The 17,843-nt window shown below is 43.9% G+C and overlaps 1 protein-coding gene across 1 annotated transcript in view; it reads left to right on the forward strand.

Moving 5' to 3' along the window:
* Positions 1 to 1,518: 1,518 nt before the first annotated feature.
* Positions 1,519 to 17,843, forward strand: part of LOC124712327 — a 1,282,739-nt gene continuing 1,266,414 nt past the window's right edge. The window contains exons 1-2 of the mRNA XM_047242621.1: positions 1,519 to 1,567; positions 1,650 to 1,791. Of these exons, the coding sequence (XP_047098577.1) occupies positions 1,519 to 1,567; positions 1,650 to 1,791 (191 nt within the window). The remainder of the gene's footprint in view (positions 1,568 to 1,649; positions 1,792 to 17,843) is intronic.

The raw sequence follows: 17,843 nt of genomic DNA on the forward strand, positions 1-17,843 counted from the left end.
TCCTTTATTCCGTGCGAAGCTTTCTCCGCATTGTCACTACCATCACGAATTTATTCCCTCACTTACGAATACACGTTTCTACGCTCGACCAGCTCGCCTTCGTGTTATTCGCATAGCTTTTACGCTACGCTTACATCGCAAACAGAACTGTACCTTAGAAAAAGCGTATACAGTATAGAAGTTTCACCGTTGATAAAGCATCCCAGATTTAGATCGAATGGAAATCAACTAGTACCAATATTAATGCGAAAGGGAGTCCCATTCGTTACCCCATTTGTTACGTACCTAGTTGTAAGGTAACTCCCTCTACAAAAATTATGTACCTCCAGAATCACAACTTATTCAAAGAACGTCATATTTTATAGATTTCGCAGTAGTTAATTAAAACTGCAAGGTTTCCAACGGCATTTCCGTACAAAATCAGTACAGAATATCCTGTTTTACACCATATATTGACGATACCAGATTTGCAGACACAACGAACTGTTACCAGTTGAAAACATAAATTTTACGAGTGTATACTGATCTAGGGTTAATGTAATTGATCTTATAATCTACGTGGAACTTGATATAAACTCTATCAAAGAATTTTTATCAGTGTCTCTGACACGAATTAAAGAAAGTTACGACTCATGTTGCTGAAGGATTAGATGGGTTGTATGATTCAGAGCATTGCGTTACAATTTTTTTTTTTTTTTGGAGGTATTTCAAATTAAAGCATATACAATGAAGAAGGAGATGGATAGCAAGAAATGTATCAAGCTCATTGGGGGTAGTCTAAGAAATGTTGAAAAATTCTCATGTCTCGGATGGTCTAAATTCTACATCCTTTTTTTCCCGGAACTAAAAATTAGCAGAAATTAGTTTCAGAATACCGACGTGAAAAATATAACCACAAAATATCACTTTGCCATCGCAGTTATCACGTGTTTAGAGAACAAACCAGGACTAATCACATATCCTCAATACGAAAGCTCACTCGCCTTTGCTAGTTGCGAATTGCGAGCTGCTTTGACCACAACTACACGTTCAGAGAGCGCTGACCTTCGGCCCCGTAGGCCAGAGATTCCGCACCGCGCTATTTGTTAGCTCAGTGGCGTCAAATTGGGACACGTCGAGGGAAATATGTAGGTCAAGGGGAGCGAGCGGCTCACCTGGTGGCCGCTTCGCCATCTCTTCAGTCGAACCCTCCCGATCAATACCGAGCGTCGGCTGGGAGCCGCGAAGCACTTCGGCCGCTTCCGCCGGCGCTCGGCGGACTCCCCGATCGTTAAACGCCGATCTGGAGCGCCAATGCCGGTGCCGTGTAACCCGCAAAAATTGGCGTCAGTTTCACGTTTGTTTACCGTAGTGAGTATCACATCTAAGTAGTTCGCAGTGTAAAGACGAATGCGGTCGTAGTGAAGGAAAAATTTGAAGTGAAAGGAGTGGGTACGGAGAAGCGTGGAACGCACGGCCAAGCGGCGCTATTCTTGCCTCGGACAGCGTACAGCGTCCCGGTTAATCTGTCGTCCCCGGATGGCACCTCGAGACGCGGCGCGTGGGCGTGCAGGAGAAGTGTCGGAGGGTGCTAGGGACGGCCGGTTTCGGCGGCGGTCGTGGCGCGGCGCTGGCAGCGTCGCGCGCCTGAGGTCGATTTGCTTAGGCAGGCCCGCGCTGCAGAGGCGGCCGCAGCCCGCGGGGTGGACCGCCGCCGCCGCCCCCGCTGTTTACTTTTGCGTGTGCTCCGGTGCCGTCGCGGCGCGGCGCGCCTGGGCGTCTTGCGACGGCGACGGCGACGCCGGCGTCACGGTAAGGCTGGCCGGCGCGCCCCCACCCATCGCCCGCGCGCCGCATCCCCACCCCACGCTCCCCTTTGTGACAACCCCCGCTGCCGCAGACTGGCTCACTCCAGCTGAGAAGGGCCCCTCTTGCTTAGACCATAGGAGATACAGATCGAGCTGCCATCATTATAGAGAAACCAACGTCTTGGTAAGCTGACTAGTGGCGCAATCCATTTGCAGACGATATCTGGGATACCGTTCAGTTTATCTCGAGTGCAGTATTTTCGGTAAAAGCTTCTTTATTCCAATGATGCAGTCCTGTGCAGAGTTTGGTTCCACCGGAGGATATTTGACAACAAGCAAATTTATTTTAAAAACATACCAAAAAAATTTCGAGAGTAAGTCAGTGAATTTACAAACACCACGGAGTGATATCGTTACCTAGCCGACGTGTGCGGTGTTCTAGTTCAGAATATTTATTTGTGTCTAAATATTACAAATTGAATGATAAGGGTAATTAAATATCTGTCTCGTAAGAATACCTTGGTCCTTACATCTAAAATTCCATGAATGACGAAGACATTGAGACTGTAGATAGTTAATATCTAATTCACTACAAGAATTCTCTCTTTAACCAACGTTTTCTAATATACTGTCTTTTTTTCTAAACATTGTTTCGTTATCTGTACTGGATTAAGTGAAGGTCAGAAACACAAATGCTTGTTTAGAGAAAAAACCGGGCATTATGGATATAAATCGATGTCATTTCTTCTAAAGCCACAATAAAACGTGCTCACGTGTTGTTTAGTAATGGTCACAAAACTAAATGTTTCCTGCCAAACGCTTACATGTTGTTGAGGAATCATCACAAACCTAAATGCTTCCTGCCAAATCTTTACTCCCGTGGAAGCAGTGAACTAGATGTCTTACAGTGATACAACAAGAATTCGCTGAAGATCTATAATTATGGTGTTTGTTACAATAAATGAACCTCAATACAATGTTTCAATCATCTTCTTATGTTTTGACTTGGCAAGATGTGAAATCGATACCCATCGCATTAATGTTGGTAATTTTGAAAAAATTAGGTTACCTATACTACTGGGTATGTAATACTAACACAAGTCGTTTAGTTGTTAAAATAAATTCTTGACTTCAGCTGTAAATGAGGAAAACTTTATCTGATTGCTCCACTCCACAATATGGGTGATGACAGAAACTCAGCTGTTGCCTTCTGTCACGTGACTTAGATGTTAGTTTCAAACACGACAAAGAGCGTGCGCCGTCTATATTTATTTATGGCCGAAGCCCTCATGGAATGATCGCCGTGCGCATTCGTGTGCAAATAAGTTGACGTGTAAATATTATGTAGTTACTGTCAAAAGTTAGACTAGTCATCTTTATGTAAGGAATGGCGGTCAGTATTGTCCACAGATATGTGTTGGGCGCTATTTATAGTTTGTTTAGTTTCTATTCCAATTTATTTAAATCGGTCTTTGTTCTCTGTAGGTAACTGTCTCGCTAGCCAGTCTGACATTTAGTGTGATTTAAGTCTCGAGCTCTCGAGTAAGTAAAATTCGCGGTACTGTGATCTTGATAATTACCACTATTCTAAACTGTTTTCTAGGTATCTGTTCGATGTGGTACAGCACATAGAAAAGTTTTATTTCTCTTTGTCGTTAAAGAGTGATGCATGCTACATAGGTTGCTTAATGAATAGTCACAGTTGGAAGCTTCCTTTTGACAAAAACGACACTTCAGTGGCAACTGCAGAATAGTGCACTTGTCCGACATCCCTGTGTCAAAATATACATCTAGCATGAAAGGTTAACCAAATTCGCGACCTTGGACGCCACTCTGCTATTCTTTTCATAACAATACTTACAAAACCTACTCTCGTGCTTATTTGGGGTAGTAAATGTACGTCAAAGACGCTGTAATCACATGTGCGACTAGTTGCTTCAGTCTAGGCGCTGTAGCTTTGCTGTGAGGCAATGCAGTCGCTAGACTTACATATTATAATTCGCGAGTTCGACTCCGGATCTAGGTGCGTTTTTTTTTATTTTGTAGCTTTGAACTGCCCAATATAACGAACAACCAAAATAAGCTTAGTAACAACCTTCATTTTCTGGGCTAATGAGAGTAGTGTGTGTACTTTTTCTTTCAGTCTCCCTCTAACAACTCCAAACATCTTCCACCTATTACAGCCATTTTTGAGGGTAGTTGCTCAAGTCTGTACCTAGTATGTTACGGGTCTCTGTCTCCTGATATCCATGATTGTAAGCCAATCTCATGCATAACGTAACAATCTTCGCCTTGTGGTCTTTAGCAGCTGATGCTAAACTATAATTGCATAGTTTTTATAATCAGTTACGGTGTGCATTACGGATTTGTCGGAAACAGTGCTTTTCTAGTTGTCTGACACGGTTTTCTCATCAGTTCTTTCAATCATCTTCAATACTTTATTCCTTATCTTATAATCAGAGTTCAAAAGGGTGGTGGGTCTTAACTTAGATTTCTTCCATTGTTGTATCTTAGAAAATAGTACAGATATGTCTGTTCTTCGTTTATTACTTTAGCTCTTACTTTCACACCATCTAGCTGTTGCGATTTGATACATCAAATGTTAGCTTCAACGTTGTCTATCGCACACGTGTTTTCTACAACTACGGAAAAACGCACGGAGACATAATGATAGAAGTTTAAGTTGTCTTCTTGTTCTCTCCTTTTGCAGCTGGAAAAATTATTAAAATTTTCCTAATCCTAGAGTTTGCCAGTTTTACCCACCAATCCAGTGGACTCGAATATTTATGCATTGTTATGTACAGGTCAACCATATATCATTCGTGTTCTAATTCCTTGTCTACATGAGTGTACTGACATTCAGCTTCCTTGTCTCCCCTGCACGTTCGATTTTCAGTGATAGAATCTGATATGTATCGTATGAGAGCAATAGTAGAAATTTATATGTATCGTATGAGAGCAATGGTCTAAGAAGGCGAGAGGAATATTTCAGAATTAATTACATCTGTTTTTGACTATCTTGTTCGTAAATTTCATCCAGCCAGCTTGTTGGTGCATTTAGTATACAGATTTAAGCCAGTAATGAAGTATTTGTTGATTTCCACGTGCCGTAGAAATCAAGGCTTGTCATGAATGTCTCTAGTTCTGCTGAAGTGTTGCAGTTCGGATGCTGGTTCGGAACATTTAGATTGCAATTTGAATCGCCACTTCAGACAGTTTTCTGTGGGTTCTTACGCAACAAGTGTGTTACATCATTCTTACAAAATTTTGCTTCTTCTGTTTCATTATGTGACCCAGAACGGGCATACACATTTAGTGTTACTGTGTGTGTCAAGAAAAAGTCCTGATAATCCACTACCTGAATCGAACTGCTATTTTTCAGAAAATGGAACTCTTTGTGTCACAAGTATGTCTGTTCCTCTTCAGCCACTCCTGGTGATATCCAAATAAGATTCACAACCTGGAACATGGACTTCCTCTACTCGAGCTCCTAGTAAGAATGCAACAAGTAATGATATTTTCAATTTACTCATTGGTTTATAGACATTGATTGTTCCAATCTTATAGATCTGTTTCAGTAAATTCCAGCGTATTTTGGGATCGATTATAAAAGAATTCAAAAATTTCCCTGTGAGTCAGGAGGTTTATCAGCTCAGGATTCGTATTTCTGACTGCCACTTACTTGTCCCTCTTCTTCTTCTACTTCTTCTTCTTCCTTTACTGTGCGTTGATCTAGTCTGTGTAGGCTGCGTTGTACTCGGCATTAGGCAAATTTATTTTTATTTAACTTTGCAGCCGGATGCCCTTCCTGCCACCGCTGTCAGGAGGGGAAAACGTGTGCGCCGCCTAGCTATGAATCGTGTAGACTTTGTTCTGTGTGGTGTCGTATTTTAATTGTTCGTATATCGTATTTCCTGAGGTGTAAATTGGCAAACAGTCCAGAAATTTCCTAAACGAGTGTGGGAAACCAGCTAAAAACCATACCCAGGCTCTCCAGTGCACCAGCCAAAGTCGTTAATCCGTTGCGCAGAGTCGAGCCCGGTCTGGCTCTTCCACCTGTCTCGCAAGGTAGCACACTGCGCATTACGCAATACAATCTCGGTCAGTGCCACATGTCTGTCACATACCCTCATATTCTTTTGCGTGCAGAGCTTTAGTGACACGTCACTTTATCTCTGTTTTCAGTCTTACGTTTATTTTGTTACTGTCACCTGGGGTGTCAGCACCGTTTCTCATAGCGTAGCATAGTATGTGCCATTTCCACTCCATAAATTTCTTGCTGAATTTCTTCACTTTGTTCTATTCTACTCGCTTTGTTTTCCGTTTCTGTCTGCTCATTCGTATGACCCTGACGCTGTTAATCCGTGTTACAGTTATCAGTTTTTAGTATCCATGGATCTAATTTGCTCACTATTTCCATTTAATTGGTTTTCACTGTGTTGTTCGTCATTCTCATGACTGGACTGCGATGCACTGAAATCATTTCAGCTTGACGAAATGGATGCGTACGTATTTATACGATGGTAGCCCTTGTCACTAAGATGTTTTACAGGCCTCTTGCGGTCACAAGAATCCCTCAAATGCTCCGTTGAGTTGCAAATTGATCAAATAAGGGGATGCTTTTCGAACACACAGTCTGTGGCCACGAATACTTCATTGCTGTTCCATAACTCTTGTCAACGCTTTACTGTAACTTGTTGCAAAGTGTATGGTGTGTATCAGTAGGAAGCGGTGGGATGTGGTTGTGTTACGTGATGATGTGCTATGCCTGTGTTGTTGCGGAAACTAATAGAATAACAGGAATGAATATGGTGAAACTTGATTGCAACATATAACCAACTTCTCTCGAATAGCACTACGGCAGCTGTTGAAGAAGTCGTCTTCCGACGAATGTATCACAACCAATAGTGTCATGGGCGTCGACCGTGAAGAGGTTTCAAATGTAAAAAAGCGGATGATTATGGTTTAGTGTTACGTTTGCGACGGCATCGTTAGAGACTGAGATTGAACAGATCGAATTCTATAAGTTTAGAGTTTTGTCTCGACAATTACCCATTGACCTACCAACCTACTTTTCTATGCAGCAAAGTTGAACGATCTAACGACCTCCTACCTGACGATTGAAGAAAAAATATCGAATTTAAGCGTATCATCAAAACCATACGCTGTCACATCCTGGTCGCTCACCACTGACCATAGCAGTGTGACCATTTGCTGTAAATCGTCAAACATGACCACTTCTACCACTTCTTACGACCTAGGATTCTTTTTTACAAGTGATTTCCAACTATTGTGTGTTTTATTTGCATTTGGTTTCAGAAAACCATTGCGTCTGTGCAATTCGCTACTAAAAACCTACCTGTTCTTAAGAGCGCATTTGTGTATTAGGTCCAATGGTGGCTAAGGAGTTATTACGGATCTCGTCACTAGCTGCTTAGATATACAGCATATTATTGTGGCACTGTGGACGAGCGTACAACTTCCCTTGCTAGACTCGAGTAGCAACAAATTACTACGACAACACTGAGAAATAAGACGAAGGTTGCCCGTGGAAACTAAACTATATCAAATCATAAAAAGTCGTTTTGGGATTCTCTTTGAAAATTTTTCTATGATACTGTCATATGAGATTTGACTGTGGTTGTAAACCAAACCAAAATACAGTCTGTTATTTGTGAAGAAAATCGATTCCTTCGACTGCATGACAATTAAGCAGCGTACTGCATAAATCCAAAGTTGGTCAACCAAAGTACAAAAAGATACGTTTATGAAATAAAAAAGTGGTGTACGCTGTATTTCATCTCAGTATTGTGTCTAAGTGTTTTGTAAATGTTGCGGAGGAAGTGTTTTGACACAACGTTTTGTGTTAAAAAAGATATTCAGTAACATAGCTACAACATCACAGACCGCTGCTCAGAGTTCCCACCAAACCACAATAAGGCGTATCTCACATATTCTGTCAATTACGAATACGAGACTGTTATAGGCTACCCGTAATGACACTACGAGTAAGCTCACGAGTCTGAGTTACATCATGTCCCAAGAAACAACGCCTACTGTATCACACGTAGATGGGATAAACTTCGTGAGTCTTGTGATAAATTAGCTATTCTTTCTGCAAGGGACCGAAACTGCATTGCAGAATTCTATATTTCATGTTCAGAGGTTGAAGATAATATGAACGACCTCATGTCTGTGCTTCACTTCCGAGGTTTGTTTTTGAGACTTCTGCAACACATAGTAGTCTCTTGGTACCCGCTCGTATTAAATTGAACAGCCAAAGAAACTGGTACACCTGCCTCATATCGTGTAGGGCAACCGCGAGCACGCAGAAGTACCGCAACACAACGTGGCATGGACTCGACTAATGTGTGAAGTAGTGCTGAAGGGAACTGACACCATGAATCCTGCACGGCTGTCCATAAATCCGTAAGAGTACGATGGGGTGAAGATCTCTTCTGAACAGCACGTTGCAAAGCATCCCAGATATGCTCAATGATGTTCATGTCTGTGGAGTCTGGTGGCGAGCGGAAGTGTTTAAACTCGGAAGAGTGTTCCTGGAGCCACTCTGTAGTAATTCAGAGCCGGTCGTGGTGGCCGAGCGGTTCTAGGCGCTTCAGTCCGGAACCGCGCGACTGCTACTGTCGCAGGTTCGAATCCTGCATCGGGCATGGATGTGTATGATGTCCTTAGGTTAGTTAGGTTTACATAGTTCTAAGTTCTAGAGGGCTGATGACCTCAGATGTTAAGTCCCTTAGTGCTCAGAGTCATTTGAACCATTTCACGAATGTACCGTGAATATCAGGAATTCGGTAAAACATGAAATCTCCGATATCGCTGCGGCCGGAAAGAGATCCTGCTAGAATGGGACCAACGACGACTGAAGAGAATAGTTCAACGTGGCAGAAGTACATGGTGAATGCCTTGAGGTCTCTTCGTGTGTAAAGTTTCTATCTCGACCATATTCTTGTGCGGGATTTCGGAGCTTGTTCAGGGATATTTCACATTTGTTTGGTGGAGATGCCAGGAACTTCAAACCGTCTGCATTACCATGGCTCCGATTAAGCAATGTAAGTACATTCGTTTACACAGACACGAACTAGAATCCAAGCAGTACATCGTTTTCAAGGTCCGCATATTCAGGATACCCAGTGGATTCCAAAACAGCGACAAGTTAGCTGCACATCAGGCGCCCATCACCGTTTTCCAGAGACGATGGTCAGGATCCGGCGAAACGGTTGAAAGGATTCGATAGAATTGCCAAATTCAGTAGGCGGGATGACATGATTTATTTTGCAAATGCGTACTTCTACCTAGACGGCTAGCAAAGACGGCAAGCCCAGCAATGGTTCGAGAGCGACAAAGAGAAGCTTGATAACTGGGATAATTTCCAGGCTAAATTGAATAAAACATTTCGTAGCTGTTGTATATGACTTCATTTAGCAAGCAAGCGTCGGCCGCTGCGGCAGAGCGGTTCTAGGCGCTTCAGTCTGGAACCGCGCTGCTGCTACGGTCACAGTTTCAAATCCTGCCTCAGGCATGGATGTGTGTGAAGTCCTTAGTGTAGTTAGGTCTAAGTAGTTTTAAGTCTAGGGGCTGATGACCTCAGATGTTAAGTCCCATAGTGCTTAGAGCCATTTGAACCATTTTTGAGCAAGCAAGCTAATACAGTAAACAGAAGATTCATTTAGCTCGAATTTCTCTAACCGTGCAAAGACTCAAGGCAAATAAGCAGCATGAAATAAGTCCATGTCACAACAGTCGAGGAATTCATCAAGTGGTGTCAGCAACCGACCTATGTACGTACCGCTAACTGCTGTACTAAGTATAACGCCCCTCAGAAGGATAGGCATTTGTAAGACAGAGGAAAAAAACGCCTTTGTGTTTCCACCGTGGGCGTCTTGAACACGTAGTACGCCACTTCAGAGAAAGACGGCGAGTTTTCGATGACCAGTATTCTGGCAGACGTCAACTACCACAACATTTCTATTCGTACCGTCAACTGCAGACGATTATAGTCGACATAAGGGACGAAACGGTTCGTCGTACACTGGATGAGGTCATCCCCAACACGTTTTAGCCTTTCCCTATCGCCATGGCCGTTCGCGTAGCCGCCTAATTCAGGGAAACCAAGCGACACTACCACGTATGGCGGTGAGACAGCCACAGATGAAAATTCTATTTGGATTTCAGGAAATCTTATTGACATCACCATTGATAGCCAGCCCGTCCGGCGCTACTCGACGCTGAGGCATCCTGTTCTGTAATGTCGATGCAGTTGTTCGCAAGGTTCGCCAAACCGACAGGAACATGTATTACAAGAATAGGTATCAGTGACAGAGCATAGCCTTTGAATTTTTCGTTTGATCAGAATGCAGTCATAATGTTAATCTCAGATGGGACTTCTTGAAGACATCAGAAACAATTATAGACTGGGAAAGATCAGAGCTCCGAATTGACGAATCTATTTCAACAAGGAAACAAAAGTGATTGCTCTGGGCGGATGTTTGCCGCTGAAGATGTCGTTATCCCAACATGACCAAAGAAATGAGTTGTAATCAGCAGTCGATCTACTCAAACTGCGAAGCTTTCGTCGATTGCAAAACGGTATTCAGCTTCACGAAAGGAATATACATGCTAGAGACGATCGTAAGCATGTAGGTGGTCAAGGACACCTTTGGATCACTAACTGTCGCTAGGAGCTTCAACTCATCTACATCTTCATCTACAACCATACTCCGCAAGCCACCTGGCGGTGTGTGGTGGAGGGTACTTTGAGTACCTCTATCGGTTCTCCCTTCTATTCCACTCTCGTATTGTTCGTGGAAAGAAAGAGTGTCGGTATGCCTCTGTGTGGGCTCTAATCTCTCTGATTTTATCCTCATGGTCTCTTCGTGAGATATACGTAGGATGGAGCAATGTACTGCTTGACTCCTCGGTGAAGACACGTCCTCGAAACTTCAACAAAAGCCCATACCGAGCTACTGAGCATCTCTCTTGCAGAGTCTTCCACTGATCTATCATCTCCGTAACGCTTTCGCGATTACTAAATGATCCTGTAGCGAAGCGCGCTGCTCTCCGTTGAATCTTCTCTATCTTTTCTATCAACCCAATCTGGTACGGATCCCACACCAGTGAGCAGTATTCAAGCAGTGGGCAAACAAGTGTACTGTAACCTACTTCCTTTGTTTTCGAATTGCACTTCCTTAGGATTCTTCCAATGAATTTCAGTCTGGCATCTGCTTTACCGACGATTAATTTTATATGGTCATTCCACTTTAAATCACTCCTAATGCCTACTCCCAGATAATTTATGGAATTAACTGCTTCCAGTTGCTGACCTGCTATATTGTAGCTAAATGATAAAGGATCTTTCTTTCTATGTATTCGCAACACATTACACTTGTCTACATTGAGATTCAATTGCCATTCCCTGCACCATGTGTCAATTCGTTGCAGATCCTCGTGCATTTCAGTACAATTTTCCATTGTTACAACATCTCGATATACAACAGCATCATCTTCAAAAAGCCTCAGTGAACTTCTGATGTTATCCACAAGGTCATTTATGTAGTATATTGGGAGCAGCAACGGTCCCACGACACTGCCCTGCGGCACACCTGTCTGTAAGGGCTGCCGAACCCCACCAGGAAGGCGACCTTAGGGCCATCGATGAAGAATCGTGTTCCGATATCACCACAGAGAACGCATGGAGGAAGGTACTACTGAACTGCCAATAGGATTTGGCCTGGTCGAGAAAGAACGTGTGGGAGTGTCAGCCGTTTTGTGCCAATTTACGGGTGCTTTCAAAACCGAAGTGGCGAAAAGGCAGATAAACTAACCCATGGCAAAACGCCGAATTAACGCCGGCAATCATTCATTAGTTAGCCAGCGCTCGTATAGTGTGTGCATACTGAAGGACGAAAATCCGACAGGAAGTGGAAAACATGCTGCAAAATGATATAATTGAACGTTCAGAGTGTCCTCGATCCTCTTCTGGGCAACCTTGTGGTGCTTCTGCATTTATTGCCGCTGACTGAACAAAGTCACGAAAAAGATGTCAATCCATTACTGCACATCGGCTATTTGGAAGGAGCAAAGTGTTTCTCAGCTATGGACATAGAGACAGACTACTCGTAAATCGAGTTTCACGAGGCTGGTCGGCAAAAGGCTGCCTTCATAGTTCCTGACGGGAGTTATGAGTTCAGAGTTATGCCTTTTGGGCTATATGACGCTCCAGTCACCTTCGAGTATCTGATAGACAACCTGCATCTACGCTTTAAATGGACGCCATGCCTTTGTTATTTGGATTACACTGTCATTTTTCGAAGACATTTGAAGAATGTATAACAAACGTGTTGTAGTGTGTTCAGATTGCAGGCCTCCGTCTCAATCCGAAAAAGTGCCTCTACATCTTGGGGCATCCAAATCAGAGAAATTAAGAGCCAGTACTGATTTTCAGACTCATCGGCTCATACATGATGTGAGAAGTTTTCTCGGAATGTGCTCTTTACTACCGTCAATTCATAAAGGACTTCTGTACCAAGTAACTTCCATTGCAAGAATTGCTACAGGAAGACGACAAGTTTTCCTGAAAGAAGGTGCAAGAAAGATGTTTTCTTCTACTCAAGGAGGCGCTAACATCTTCTTCAACCCTAACATTGTATGACGTGAATTCCGAGACAGAACTTCACACCAACGTTGACAGATATGGGGTAGGTGCAGTTTTAGTGCAAACTTATGAAGATGCCCCAAAATACTCTCCAAGATAGAAATGAAGTACTCTACAATTGAGAAAGAGCGTCTTCCATCTGTTTGGGCCTTCAAAAGTTCTAACTGTGCTTATTTCGCAAACCATTCACCATTGTCACAGACCGTTCTTTATGCTGACCGAGTAACAAGAAGGATCCACCGTGCTGACTGGTGAGACGGATACTGAGGCTACAAGATTATGATGTCTCAGTGATATACAAAAGCAGAAGCAAAGACAAGAACGCGTACTGACTTTCAGGGAATTCTTTGGTGGAACACAACAACGGGGACGAAATCTCAGTCACTGTTGCTTAAATGACACTGCTGCTCAACAGAGAGAAGATGCAGCACTGCTAAAACCATAGAAGCTCTGAAGGAGGGGAAACCAGCCAAAGGAGAATTAAAATCAATAAATAGAGCATTGAATAAGATGAATTATGATCCATTGTGGCGGAAATGGTTGCTCATCATCCATGGTTGCTACGGCCAGCTTCCCTGAAGCATTCCCATGACGCTACGACATCTAACCACCTGCGATTCGTGGAGACTCTAGACAGAATTAGACACAGATACAACTGTTCAGGTCTCTACCAATTCGTTAGGCTCTATGTGAGCCACTGTAGGGAATGCCAGTGACGGAAATATATGCCACAGTTACATCTGGGACATCTGGTACAAACTCCGCCTACAGCAGCAACATTCCTCCGAATTGGAATCGACCTCTTAGGACTGTTCCCGAAGTTGACGAACAAGAATCGATGGATAATAGTCTCCACTGACTACATCGCCCGCTATGCTTTCACCACAGCCGTGCAGACTGCCAAAGCTCCAGAAATCGCGAAGTTCCTTGTAGAAGACGTTACTCTAAAACACATACCACTCCGTGTGATGATCTTTGATCGTGGTAAAGCCGAGACTGTTGTCAGAGGTAATTTCACAGTGCAACATCATCCGCAGGATGACAACTGCCTACCAGACACAGAAGAATGGCTTCACAGAACGCTTTAAGAAGACATTGGTTGACATGCTCTCGATGAGCTTTGATGTCGAACAGTGACTCGGATGTAATGCTGCCCGTCGTGACTTTCGCATACGACATAGTGAAGAAAGGCACTATAGGCTCCATACCTTTCCCGCTTCACGGTCGTGAGGTCCAAGCGACAATGAATACACTACTCCCGCTTCAAGTGGGCGATACTCAGGACGACTACTTGAAACACCACATCACCAGGAGGTAAGAAGCAAGGGAGCTGGCTCGCATACGCCCAGGAGAAAGACCGAGAGCGCTTTAACACCAAGCATCGGCTAGTGACGTACCTCTTGGAAGACTTGGTATGGATTTTTATGGCTCTCGGAAAGTGGAACAATCACAGTAGTTACTACACTACTGGCCATTAAAATTGCTACACCACGAAGATGACGTGATACAGACGCGAGATTTAACAGACCGGCTGTGATTTGCAAATGATTAGCTTTTCAGAGCATTCACACAAGGTTGGCGCCGGTGGCGACACGTACAACCAGCTGACATGGGGAAAGTTTCCAACCGATTTCTCATACACAAACAGCAGTTGACCGGCGTTGCCTGGTGAAGCGTTGTTGTGATGCCTCGTGTATGGAGGAGGAATGCGTACCATCACGTTTCCGACTTTGGTGAAGGTCGGATTGTAGCCTATCGCGATTGCGGTTTATCGTATCGCGACATTGCTGCTGGCGTTGGTCGAGATCCAATGACTGTTAGCAGAATATGGAATCGGTGGGTTCTGGAGGGTAATACGGAACGCCGTGCTGGATTCCAACGGTCTCGTATCACTAGCAGTCGAGACGACAGACATCTTAACCGCATGGCTGTAACGGCTCGTGCAGCCACGTCTCGATCCCTGAGTCAACAGATGGGGACGTTTGCAAGACAACAACCATCTGAACGAACAGTTAGTCAACGTTTGCAGCAGCATGGAGTATCAGCTCGGAGACCATAGCTGCGGTTACCGTTGACGCTGCATCATAGATAGGAGTGCCTGCGGTGGTGTAAACGACGAACCTGGGTGCACGAATGGCAAAACGTCATTTTCTCGGATAAATCCAGATTCTGTTTACAACATCATGATGGTCGCATCCGTGTTTGGCGACATTGCGGTGAACGCACATTGGAACTGGATATTCGTCATCGCCATACTGGCGTATCATCCGGCGTGATGGTATGGGGTGCTATTGGTTACACGTCTCGGTCACTTCTTGTTCGCCTTGACGGCACTTTAAACAGTGGACGTTACATTTCAGATGCGTTACGACCCGTGGCTCTACCCTTCATTCGATCCCTTCGAAACCCTACATTTCAGCAGGATAATGCACGACCGCATGTTGCAGGTCCTGTACGGGCCTTTCTGCCCTGGCCAGCACATTCTCCAGATCTCTCGCCAATTGAAAACGTCTGGTCAATGGTGGCCGAGCCACTGGCTCATCACAATATGCCAGTCTCTACTCTTGATGAACTGTGGTATCGTGTTGAAATTGCATGGGCAGCTGTAGCTTTACACGCCATCCAAGCTCTGTTTGACTCAATGCCCAGGCGTATCAAGGCCATTGTTACGGCCAGAGGTGGTTGTTCTGGGTACTGATTTCTCCGGATCTATGCACCCAAATTGCGTGAAAATGTAATGACGTGTCAGTTCTAGTATAATATATTTGTCCAATGAATACCTGTTTATCATCTGCATTTCTTCTTGGTGTAGCAATTTTAATGGCCAGTAGTGTAAAATGCTTCTTTAGGTTGTATCGTATCCCTCGTCTCTTGTCGGACAGCACATGCGCATTCGAAATACTTCATCAAGTAGAGAAAAGCGCAGAGATGACGTACACGTCCTCCATACGAAACACGAATACAGTCCTGAGGCACAAATCGATGATGGTGGCTTCTCTTTTAAGGAAAGTGAAGATCCTTTCGGCGATAGCGAGGACTCGACAGTAGGGCTACCTGCGATGATCATCACAGTGAAGTGGACGACACTCGGCCCCAGTGAGAAATTCTGAAACAGCGGGTCGCTGTTTCGTTAGAAGAGCGAGCAATCACGTGAGGTGAGTTGCATGCAGTGTGCAGTATTGATTAGCTTCGCTGGTTGGCGTGCTGTGGGTCATCAGTTCGAACCAGACCACAAGGAATTAATTGTTATTTAGAATTTATCGTTTCTGGAAGGTCCTCTAAAACTTCTATGTTTGTATATTAAGTAATATCCGATGTTTGTATAAATATAGTACATAGTAGCACTCTCCATTAAGGAGAACGGTTCTGTTCTGGCTTTATCTTTATGTTGATTCATAATAAATGCGCTTTCTGTGGTAAGTGTTATGCTTCGTTGACGACCCTGCTTTCGGATTTGGAGTTGAGTGCGGTTACGACGTGTCAATAATGTAGTTATAATTTATTAGGTTTTTATTCTAATTACCTTCATTTACGGGAACATATTTTCACAACTGTGAAGAATAAAGAAGCCTGTAATACACCATCCGTGCAAAAAGTTCGAGGACTTATTTTGTCCTACGTTAACAGCGATGTCAATGAAGCAACTATGGTGTCATCTTGAATTAACAACAGTAAACCAAAGGTCTGCATTCGACCAATCAATCGTGAGTAGGCAGTTCTAAGTAGTGAATTGTTTTGATTGAAATCCATAATACTGAAGCGAGTGTGATAGCCGAATTGAACAAGAAGGACTTTTCTGACGAGTTCTCGTGGTTTTATAAACGTTCTGTGCGTTGAACTAAAGTAGCATTAAAACCACCATCTTAACTTTAATTCAGTTACCATAAGACAGAAGGATCCAGTTTCTCGCATGTACAGCTCACTATAACATCTTCGTGCCCCTATTTCACTGTATTCAGTGAATACATACAGGAGGTGCATATCGACCAACTCTTCGTCTGTAAACCTATCCATACTGGTGTGAATCACTTCTGACGTACAATTAACACTATCGGGTAAACAGACCCGAGAGAGAATTGAAGGCGAAGAATTAAGACATTACAGTTGTCAACAGCAAGTACCGGGAGAACATTGTAAAAGTTAGTTTCTAAGCAAGACAAACGTCGCGTACCGATGATATTCGTACTGTTGTGCAGATATTTTCAGTGCAATACGAGTACGTAGATGAAAGTAGATAGGAAGTGAAACCAAATGCTGTTGCTCTGTAGCGAGACACGGAAGATTAACTGTCCTTTACACCGACGTAACAAGAAAAACATTTCTGAAAAAGATTAGTTTATTAACATCTAACACAAATTAAAGATTTAGGAAGTGTTTTCTGAACGTTTTTGTCTATAATATAATCTTGTACGGAGACGAAACGTTAGCAGCTGAGACAAGAAGAGGATAGAATCTTTTGAAATATGGTGTAGAGAAGAACGCTACAAATTGATTGAGTAGATCGTATAGCTAATGAGAAGGTGCTGAACCGAACTGAGGGAAAAAGACACTTATGCGAGAAACTTACTAGAAGAAGGGATCGGTTCATAGGACACGTCCTGATGCATGAAGGAATAGTCAACCTGGTACTGGCGGGAAATGCCGGTGTTAAAAAGTGTAGAGGGAAACCTGGGCTCGAATGTGTAAGCTGGTTCAAATGGATGCAGGTTGTACTAGTTCTTCAACGATTAAGAGACTTGCGTAGAATAGATTAGCACGGAGAACTGCATCAAAACAATCTTCAGACTATAGATCACACCAGCACACTGAAATATTCAAAAATTAACCCTGACAAATTCGGAAATTTTATCGGTGGAGTACACGATGTTCCAGTCAGCGAGGTGACTTAGGCGAAAGTAGAGTCACGGCTCTTAGCGGTGCCGTGTTGGACAGGGAATGTAGGAACGTGCTGCACCAGGCACCTCCGCCAAGTGCGGCAACAGCGAAGGCGGCGGGCAGCTGTTTGTGGCCGCCAAGGCCGCACGTGTCGCCGCGGAAGTGACCGGCGCTGGCCCCGGGCGCGCACGTGCCGCCCACCTGGCCGCACCGCCCCGCCCCCACCATCGACGGCCGCCGCCGCTGCAGCTTTGATGAGGCGCTCTCTGCAACAGCGACAGACCGCCCGCAGTCTCACGGCGCGCGCGCTTGTGCACATGACAGTTGTCTATGTGTCTGATATGGTATTTCCTTTGTCACCAGTACCAAGTCCTACGTCTGATATCTTTATATCTTATTATCCTGAGATAAGCACACCGTATAAAAAAACAGTCACCCCCTGGATACATCAGGCTAAAACCGTGTAACACCGCCTCGCTTTGGGAAGCAAGAAAGTACACAAGTTTCTT

The sequence above is a fragment of the Schistocerca piceifrons genome, chromosome 8, assembly GCF_021461385.2.
Source record: "Schistocerca piceifrons isolate TAMUIC-IGC-003096 chromosome 8, iqSchPice1.1, whole genome shotgun sequence".
Taxonomy (NCBI): domain Eukaryota; kingdom Metazoa; phylum Arthropoda; class Insecta; order Orthoptera; family Acrididae; genus Schistocerca; species Schistocerca piceifrons.